This window comes from Palaemon carinicauda, chromosome 1 (genome assembly GCF_036898095.1).
Source record: "Palaemon carinicauda isolate YSFRI2023 chromosome 1, ASM3689809v2, whole genome shotgun sequence".
NCBI lineage: Eukaryota > Metazoa > Arthropoda > Malacostraca > Decapoda > Palaemonidae > Palaemon > Palaemon carinicauda.
In genome coordinates, this window is record NC_090725.1 from 69,171,586 (window position 1) to 69,181,585 (window position 10,000).

General features: G+C 43.7%; 2 protein-coding genes across 2 annotated transcripts in view; one reads left to right on the forward strand and one right to left on the reverse strand.

The window, feature by feature from the left end:
* The window catches only part of LOC137648750 (retinol dehydrogenase 13-like), a 1,058,070-nt gene that overhangs the window by 919,229 nt on the left and 128,841 nt on the right, over positions 1–10,000 (reverse strand). The gene's annotated exons all lie outside the window — the stretch shown is intronic.
* LOC137648709 (myosin heavy chain, muscle-like) overlaps positions 1–10,000 on the forward strand; it is an 11,802-nt gene that overhangs the window by 1,197 nt on the left and 605 nt on the right. The window contains exons 2-21 of the mRNA XM_068381751.1: positions 20–582; positions 802–829; positions 1,146–1,248; positions 1,391–1,480; positions 1,608–1,770; positions 1,885–1,988; positions 2,120–2,527; positions 2,670–2,840; positions 2,969–3,305; positions 3,647–3,693; positions 3,884–3,971; positions 4,320–4,437; positions 4,764–4,881; positions 5,686–6,159; positions 6,322–7,208; positions 7,407–7,485; positions 7,794–8,039; positions 8,163–8,950; positions 9,165–9,618; positions 9,755–10,000. The exon at positions 9,755–10,000 is cut by the window's right edge and continues 605 nt beyond it. Of these exons, the coding sequence (XP_068237852.1) occupies positions 75–582; positions 802–829; positions 1,146–1,248; positions 1,391–1,480; positions 1,608–1,770; positions 1,885–1,988; positions 2,120–2,527; positions 2,670–2,840; positions 2,969–3,305; positions 3,647–3,693; positions 3,884–3,971; positions 4,320–4,437; positions 4,764–4,881; positions 5,686–6,159; positions 6,322–7,208; positions 7,407–7,485; positions 7,794–8,039; positions 8,163–8,950; positions 9,165–9,618; positions 9,755–10,000 (5,457 nt within the window). The 5' untranslated portion in view covers positions 20–74. The remainder of the gene's footprint in view (positions 1–19; positions 583–801; positions 830–1,145; positions 1,249–1,390; positions 1,481–1,607; positions 1,771–1,884; positions 1,989–2,119; positions 2,528–2,669; positions 2,841–2,968; positions 3,306–3,646; positions 3,694–3,883; positions 3,972–4,319; positions 4,438–4,763; positions 4,882–5,685; positions 6,160–6,321; positions 7,209–7,406; positions 7,486–7,793; positions 8,040–8,162; positions 8,951–9,164; positions 9,619–9,754) is intronic.

Sequence of the window (10,000 nt, forward strand, 5' to 3'; positions counted from 1 at the left end):
TTTCTTTTCTCACAACCAGGAAGTTCCAGAGCAGTGTTTGTGAGTCTGAGCGCTTTTGATCACCCACCACCAACATGCCTGGCCACGTTAAAAAGAGCACTGGTCCCGACCCCGACCCCTCCGAATGGCTGTTTATCTCAATGGAGATGAAGCTGGCTGATCAGGCCAAGCCTTACGACCCGAAAAAATCTTGCTGGGTCCCTGATCCCAAGGAAGGTTTCCTTCTCGGTATGATTCAGGACACAAAAGGCGACATGATCACTGTCAGCGCTGGCGGTGAAACCAAGGACTGGAAGAAGGATCTTGTTGGTCAGGTCAACCCCAACAAATACGAAAAGTGCGAGGACATGTCCAACTTGACCTACTTGAACGATGCCTCCGTTCTGTACAATCTGAAGTCCCGTTACCAGGCTAAGCTCATCTACACTTATTCCGGTCTCTTCTGTATTGCTATCAACCCATACAAGCGTTTCCCCATCTACACCAACCGTACCGTCAAGATCTACCAGGGCAAGAGGCGTAATGAAGTGCCTCCCCATATCTTTGCCATCTCTGACGGTGCCTACATGGACATGTTGCAGCGTAAGTTCTTCTAAACGGATCTTTCCTTCTAGTATGGTTGATATACCAAAACAACAAGATTTGAGCTTATAAAGATAAAAAAAAATCTGGTCTATTTCTGTTGCTTGCTGAAAGAAGAGAGATCTATATTTAAGTTAAGCTCTCTCATTTTTACTGGTAAAGTCTTTTCTTGCAATATCTTCAACTAAAATGTTAACAATTATCTCTTTTTCTCCACAGTTGGCGAGAACCAGTCTATGTTGATTACGTAAGTTTTCAACTGATACGTCTTCTGATATTTTCCTGTTCTAAATTAGTTCAAAGATAACTGAAATAATAGTTTTTTTTTTTTTTTTTTTACGTAATAGACCTCCTTTAGAGCTTCATCTTATTTTCATTATATCTTTACTGTTTTCCTACGAAGCATATACTTCTCACTAAAACATGGCACACGTTTAGATTTTTTTATATACCTGGTGTATTTTTCAAGTACGTATAGTCATGGACGTCGCTACGTTCGAGTACTTTCTTGTTTCTACTTAGTTTCGCTTAAGATCTTACAAATATATCCTTTCCTAACACAGCGGTGAGTCCGGTGCCGGTAAAACCGAGAACACAAAGAAGGTACTTTCCTACTTCGCCAACGTCGGCGCCAGCAGCAAGGCAAAGGATACAGCCAACAAGCCCGTAAGAATCACTGACTGTTCTCGTTGGTGCTGAAAATATACATTAGGAATCGCTACTTCGATATACTTTGTGGATTATTGAATTGTACAATATTTCAGCCGACTCCGACCCAAAATCACAAATTTCCTTGTCCCCCTAACAGAACTTGGAGGACCAGATCGTCCAGACCAACCCTGTATTGGAGGCTTTCGGTAACGCTAAGACCACCAGGAATGACAACTCCTCCCGATTCGTAAGTTGTCATAAAGGATGAAAAAAAATGAAAAGATATTCACCTGAACTATATGTTGAATAAAGACGCGGTTTACTTAATATATTCTACTAAAATGATCACCTTCCATTTGCTCCTTCGCCCACAGGGTAAGTTCATCCGTATTCACTTCGGTCCCAGCGGCAAGCTGTCTGGTGCTGATATTGAGGTCTACCTGCTCGAGAAGGCTCGTGTCATCTCTCAGCAGACCCTCGAACGATCCTACCATATCTTCTACGAGATGATGACTGGCCAGGTTCCCGAGATCAAGCGTAAGTACCTTAACATTCATTGAAGCTGACTGTTGAAAAAACCAATGTTATTTCGACATTATTGAAACATCTTTACTATATCGTGCAACTCATTTAAACTATTTCTCCCAACAGCTCTCTGCAAGCTCAGTGATGATATCTACGACTACCACTATGTATCCCAGGGTAAGGTCACTGTCCCCTCCATTGATGACGCCGAAGACATGCAGTTCTGTCACGTAAGTATCCTCACTTTATGGTAATACACTATTCACAATATAATGAAATTATCTTCGTATTAAAATTGATTCAATCTTCACATTATATCGTGTTAGTTACTTAATGTTATCCGTTTATTAACAACCAACAGGACGCCTTCTTCGTGCTGAACTTCACTCAAGAAGAGGTCGACAACGTCTACAAGATCACTGCCTCTGTCATGCACATGGGTGAAATGAAGTTCAAGATGAAGGGTCGCGATGAGCAGGCTGAACCCGACGGTACCGAAAAGGGTGAGATCGTTGCTGGTCTCCTCGGTGTTGAAGCTGATGCCTTCTACAGGAACTTGTGCAAGCCCAAGATCAAGGTCGGTAACGAGTTCGTCGCCAAGGGTATGGACGTCAACAAGGTCTACTACTCCATTGGTGCCTTGGCCAAGGGTCTCTTCGATCGTACTTTCAGGTTCCTGGTCGACAAGTGTAACGTAACTCTCAGCACTGGTCAGAAGCGCGCTAACTTCATTGGTGTACTCGATATTGCCGGCTTTGAGATCTTCGATGTGAGTATCTGAACTTTATACACTCTGAATATAAAATTTGGATAAGAGAATATGACCAAACAGATAATAGCTTTGATAAGTCACACTTATCTCTCTTAAAAAGAAGGGTAATCTTCATCATTGATTATTGCCCCTCCAACAGGACAACGGTTTCGAGCAGATTTGCATCAACTTCTGTAATGAGAAACTGCAGCAGTTCTTCAACCATCACATGTTCGTACTGGAACAGGAGGAATACAAGAAGGAAGGTATTGACTGGGTCTTCGTCGACTTCGGTATGGATCTCCAGGCCTGCATTGAGCTGTTTGAAAGGGTAAATTTTCACACTTAACATCAAAACTTTTACAGCCGCTGTTCTCTTCATTATTTGGAGATTTTGAAGGTGCCAAAAAGACTCTCCCTGTAAATTCGTCCCTCTAAAGCAGGTTTTCCTTATTACAGAAACTTGGTCTTCTTGCCATCCTTGAGGAAGAGTCTATGTTCCCCAAGGCTACTGACAAGACCTTCCAGGAGAAGTTGAACGCTAACCTTCTTGGCAAGTCTCCCGTCTTCATCAAGCCCAAGCCATCAAAGCCTGGCATCCCTGAGGGTCACTTCGCCATTGTCCACTACGCTGGTACTGTCACCTACAACATCACTGGCTGGCTCGAGAAGAACAAGGATCCCCTTAACGACACTGTTGTTGACCAACTGAAGAAGGGTAGCAACACCCTTGTTCAACTGATCTTCGCTGATCATCCCGGCCAGTCTGGTGATGCCGGCGGCGGTGGTGGCAAGGGTGGTAAGTATCATACACAAAATATAAGATCTTCAGACTACTTCCTTCTTTTGAAAAGGATTCTTAAATTGTTATTATAACTACAATTTTTGTATTCCTTAGTCATTAATGAAATTGTTTTCTTTTTTCTTTTCAGAGTAATGACGATTCGTGACAGTGGTTTGAACAAAAAACAAAACCAATGGGTCTTAACTAGCATCAGTAAAACCAACAATAGGCTTAAGAGATATTTTTGCGTGACGTGTGGAACAATACTGAAAAAACTGATATGATAGTACTTAAATGTTGAGCTTCACCTTTCATTTTTTTTTTTTTCATTTATTCATTGGTTTCTCCCACAGGCAAGGGCAAGTCTGGTGGTTTCAAGACTGTGTCCTCTGGTTACAGGGTAAGCATTTTCAAATGTTGAACTTATTTTATGATGAAATTTTCATAAATGACTTAGAACTTGAGAAGTAGAGGCTACTCTCTCTCTCTCTCTCTCTCTCTCTCTCTCTCTCTCTCTCTCTCTCTCTCTCTCTCTCTCTCTCTCTCTCTCTCTCAATACATAAGTCTGACAACCCTTTTCGCTGTTACAGGATCAGTTGGGTAACCTCATGAAGACTTTGAACGCCACCCACCCTCACTTCATCCGATGCATTGTACCTAACGAAACTAAGACTCCAGGTACGTAATAAAATCCCATCAGAGAAAGAAAAAGAGAAATAACAAATATTCGAATTCAAGAATTTAATTGTCTCAAAATAAAGATTTCTTTTTGTTTTTCCAGCGCACACAAAAATTAAAGTAAGATATATATCTTTTATATTTTTACTGCCTTGTATTTAATACTTGTAATATCAGTGCTTAGTCTCTCACTCTCAATTAGGTTCTGTTGGAGGTATTTTTTTTTTCTGTTTTCCAGAGCACAAGAAGAGAAAGTTACACATTTTGTTTTTCATATTTTTACTGTCTTGTATTAGATACTGGTAATGTCCTTGTGTCATCGTCTCTCTCTCTCTCTCTCTCCTTTAGGTGCTGTTGAAGCTGGCTTGATTATGCATCAGCTGACTTGTAACGGTGTACTTGAAGGTATCCGTATTTGCCGAAAGGGCTTCCCCAACAGGATGTTGTACCCTGACTTCAAGCAACGGTTAGTTAACTTATAATACCTATGGCTTATATAAATTGTATTTACAGAAAATTCCCTTTGTTTTCTATCTGACTCGTAAAATTCAAGCCTTTAAATTTGTACTTATTATATTCACACACTTGAATTTAATATTTAAAAATTTACAAGATCTCAAAAAGAAAGTTAAATGAAACTGATCTTTGCCAACTCACATGAAATATCATTACACTGCAAAAGAGCAAGACTCTTTTGTACATATCCCCAACTGTGGCAATTGACTCAAAAGATTCTATGCAGTAGAACTAGCTGATAACGAGTGTCCCGTATACTCTTTCCCCCCAAAACAGTTACAAGATCATCAATGCCAATGCTGTGGCCACCATCAAGGATAACAAGGAAATGGCCTGGGCTGTCCTTGACGCCGGCGGTCTTGATAGGGACTCATACCGCTGTGGCAACACCAAGGTTTTCACACTCAAGAGCAATTCACGTTTTTTCCCTTCCATGCCCTTAAGTCTAATGCACTGAACCGCCCTTTATTTTTCATATGAATTTAATAAGAATATTATTCTAAGTAATCCACAGAACTTTTCAAGTCCCCTCTCTCTCCTTCCCTTCCCTTCCCTTCCCTTCCCTTCCCATATCTACAAAATGTTGTGTAGATTCGAAAAAAAAAATCTATAAGACCCCTGTCATACCAACCCTTCGCATATCTCCCCATTTGTATTTTTAGACTTTTCCCTTAGTATGTGGTTTGGTTTGATAACTTTATCAAAACTTGTATTGCTCACCCACACATGAATACTGACGTTTTGTCATATACACGTTTTCCCTTTATTATCTCCCTTTACTCCACACCATTTAGCATTGAACCGCATGATCCAGCATCAAGATTTCCTTCTGTTTATACTTCTAGTAATAGATATCTACACTACCTTAACCCTTTTCTCCATGTATGTGCAAGTGCCTTTCTCATAAAAAAAGAAAACCTACAATGCAATTTCAATACTAAGTAAAAAAAGAATCAGTAGTTGTCTTTTGATATAAAATCTTACTTTTCCAATTTTTTTTTGTAACCAGTTTTCAGTTCCGGGACATTTAGCTTCATAAATATGAATAAAGAATTACCTACCCACGGTTTACTTTAATAGGATGTAAGAGCTTTCGGTACCAGTTTGGACTCCTGTAAAGAGGATTCAGGCTCTTTTACCCTTCTCAGTACTATTTGAATAATGTTCCTTTTTTAAACGTTTCTTTATCTCCCTTAAGGTATTCTTCAAGGCCGGTATCCTGGGTAATCTTGAGGAAGTGCGAGATGGCCGTTTGGGCAAGATTGTGACTTGGATGCAAGCTTGGGTCCGTGGTAAGAACGGCAGAGCTAACTTCAAGACTCTTCAGGAACAGCGCGTCGCCCTCACTGTTGTCCAGCGCAAGGTCAGGAACTACATGGCCATGCAGAGCTGGTCTTGGTTCAACCTCTGGCAGAAGGTCAGGCCCCTCATCAACCAGCCCAGGCTTGAGGACGAGATCCGCAAGCTGGAAGAAAGGGCCAACGCTGCTTGCTCCGAACTCGAGAAGGAAACCAACCTTGTCGAGACCCTGACTAATACCAATGCCACCCTTCTGGCTGAAAAGGAAGCCCTCGCCAAGACTATTGAGGAGACCCAGGGCAACATGTCCGAGTTCATGGATAATCTCGCTAAGATTGCTGCTGAGAAGGCTGAACTCGAGATCATTTTGAACGTATGTATTTTGAATTTAGGAAAAAGATAAATTACAGTAATGTCATTTCCTTGAAGGTTTTCATTAAAATAAACTGAATACTTTGTATAGCTCTTAAAATTCATAAAATATATTTCTATCCAACTTCATGTATTTTAAAGTAATTAATCTTTTGCCGAACAGGACACCTCTGCTAAGTTGGTTGCTGAGGAAGAAGCCCGCACATCCACTTTCGCTGATAAGAGGAAGACCGAGCAGGAAGTGAACGCCATCAAGAGGGATCTTGAGGATCTTGAGCTCAACGTACAGAAGGCCAACCAGGACAAGGCCACAAAGGATCACCAGATCCACGTCCTCAATGAGGAAATCAGCCACCAGGAGGAGATCATCAATAAGGTGAACAAGGAAAAGAAGCACCTTCAGGAACTCAACCAGAAGGCCGCTGAGGACTTGCAGGGTGTTGAGGACAGGTGCAGCCACTTGAGCAAGATCAAGGCTAAGCTTGAGCAGACCCTTGATGAGCTCCAGGAATCTCTTGAGCGCGAGAAGAAGATGCGCGCTGAAGTTGACAAGTCCAAGAGGAAGGTCGAGGGCGACCTGAAGCTCACCCAGGAGGCTGTTGCTGATCTGGAGCGCAACCACAAGGAGCTTGAAACTGCCATCCAGCGCAAGGACAAGGAAGTCTCCGGCCTCGCCAACAAGGTTGAGGATGAACAGGGTCTTGTTTCTAAGATCCAGAAGCAGATCAAGGAGTTGCAGGCTCACATTGAGGAGCGTGAACAGGAGGTTGAACACGAGCGTCAAGCCCGTGCCAAGGCTGAGAAGGCCAAGGGCACTCTTGCTCGCGAACTCAACGATCTTGGCGACCGCCTCGACGAAGCTGGTGGTGCCACCGCCGCCCAGGTTGAGCTCAACAAGAAGCGTGAGGCTGAACTCGCTAAGCTTCGCCGCGATCTTGAGGAGTGCAACATCCAGCACGAATCTGCCTTCGCTTCCCTCCGCAAGAAGCACAACGATGCCGTTGCTGAGATGTCTGACCAGATCGATCATCTCACCAAGATGAAGGCCAAGTGAGTTAACGTACTTACAGTATAAATCAAAGTCAAACAAAAGAGAGAAAATCTCGCTTTTTTATATTGCTTCTTTAGTTTAACACTTTCCTTATTGAAAAAAAAAAGACTTCTGATTTTCATGTATTGTTTTTCATCTATAATGTTAAAAATCACTCAACTACTGTTCAAAATATAACCTGAATATCATCTTCACAGGATTGAGAAGGAGAAGGAAGTTATGAGGCGTGAGGCTGAAGACGCAAAGGCTGCCCTTGATGGTCTTGCCCGTGATAAGGTAAAATTAATCAGAGGCATGAAAATTAAATAAAAACAAACAGACGCCCAAATAAGTCTGATTAAATAGGATCTTCAATAAGTATGTGAGAGAGAGAGAGAGAGAGAGAGAGAGAGAGAGAGAGAGAGAGAGAGAGAGAGAGAGAGAGAAAGAGAGAGAGAGAGAGAGAGAGAGAGAGAGAGAGAGAGAGAGAAGTTATATATCTGCTTAGAGTTGAATTGAAGTCTAAAGTAACTGCATAAAATTGTAGATCAATCTTTCATGAGATACGATGTTACTAACCAAACTTTTTTTTATTTTTTTTCTAGGCTGCTGCTGAGAAGGCCAACAAGTCTATTCAGCTCAGCATTAACGAAGTCCATGTCAAGCTTGATGAAGTCAACCGTACTCTCAATGACTTCGATGCTACCAAGAAGAAGTTGGCTGTTGAAAATGCTGATCTCCTCCGCCAGCTTGAAGAAGCCGATGCCCAGATTGCTCAGCTGAGCAAGCTTAAGGCTACTCTTTCCGTCCAGGTTGACGACACCAGGAAGCTCGCTGACGACGAGGCCAGGGTAAGTACTGTCGCCGCTCTTCGTAGAAGCTATCATGATACGAGATAATCACATTATCAGATCCTAATCAAAAATTGTCTTAATGTTCAAATATATTTCTTTCCTTTACCTCCACACCCACAGGAGCGCGCTACCATCCTTGGCAAGTACCGCAACCTCGAGCACGATCTTGACGGCCTCCGTGAACAGGTCGAAGAAGAGAGCGAGGGCAAGGCTGACCTCCTCCGCCAGCTCTCCAAGGCTGAGGCTGAGGCTTCCATGTGGCGTACCAAGTATGAGGCCGAGGGAGTTGCCCGTGCTGAGGAGCTTGAGGCTGCCCGCTTGAAGATTGCTGCCCGTCTTGATGAAGCTGAACAACAGATTGAACAGCTCAATGTCAAGAACCTGAACCTCGAGAAGGCCAAGGCTCGCGTTGCCTCCGAGCTTGAGGACATGCAGATCGCCGTTGAGCGTGCCCAGGCTCTTGCCGATGCTGCTGAGAAGAAGCAGAAGAACTTCGACAGGATCATTGGTGAATGGAAGCTCAAGGTTGACGACATGAGCGCTGAGCTCGATGCCTCCCAGAAGGAATGCCGCAACTACTCCACTGAACACTTCCGCATCAAGGCCACCTACGAAGAGAACCTTGAACACCTGGACTCTGTCCGCCGTGAGAACAAGGCTCTTGCTGATGAAATCAAGGACCTCATGGACCAGATCAGCGAGGGTGGCCGATCCATCCACGAAGTACAGAAGAGTGTCAAGCGCCTCGAGATCGAGAAGGAAGAGCTCCAGGCCGCCCTTGAGGAAGCTGAGACTGCTCTTGAACAGGAGGAGAACAAGGTTCTTCGCTGCCAGCTTGAGCTTAGCCAGGTCAGACAGGAGATTGACAAGCGCATCCAGGAGAAGGAGGAAGAATTCGACAACACCCGGTAGGTTTTGAAAATCCACTTAGGGATAAATATATACATATAGAAAAAACATCACAATATATATTTTCAATATATAGAGATCATTATGCTCTTGATAAAGGACATTTTTCTATTTACAATTTGTATTACTAAATTGCATTTACAAACAACTGAAAAGAATTATCTTTTTTTAATAAACAACTAATTCATGAACATCCTCTTTTCAAATATATAGCAAGGGACACCAGCGTGCCATCGATTCCATGCAGTCTGCCCTGGAAGCTGAAGCCAAGGGCAAGGCTGAGGCTCTTCGCATGAAGAAGAAGCTCGAGTCCGACATCAGCGAGCTTGAGATCGCCCTTGACCACTCCAACAAGGCCAACGGAGACCTCCAGAAACACATCAAGAAGCTCCAGGTTGAGACCAAGGACGCACAGTCCCGCTTCGAGGAAGAACAGCGCCTTGCTTCAGAATACCGTGAACAGTACGGCATCTCCGAGCGCCGCGCCAACGCCCTCCATGGAGAGCTCGAGGAATCCAGAACTCTTCTTGAGCAGTCCGACCGTGGCCGTCGCCAGGCTGAGGCTGAACTCTCAGAAGCCGCCGAGAGCCTCAGCGGCCTTTCCGCACAGTACAACTCCCTTTCCATGGCCAAGAGAAAGCTCGAAGGCGAGATGCAGACTCTCCATGTATGTATATCGTGATTTCTTGAGTAGAATTATAATGATTTTTTGTATTCATACCTAATGATTAAATCTCATATCAAATGCGTCAATAGAAAACTATAGTGAAAAATTTCTTCATGCATTCTCTTAAACATTACAGGCTGACTTGGATGACATGCTGAACGAAGCCAAGAACTCCGAGGAGAAGGCCAAGAAGGCCATGGTTGATGCCGCCCGCCTTGCCGATGAGCTCCGCGCCGAACAGGAACACGCCCAGACCCAGGAGAAGATGCGCAAGGGCTTGGAAGTCTCCGTTAAGGAGCTCAGAGTCCGCCTTGAGGAGAGCGAGGGTGTTGCTGTCAAGACCGGCAAGAAGGCCCTTGGCAAACTCGAAGGCCGCGTCCGC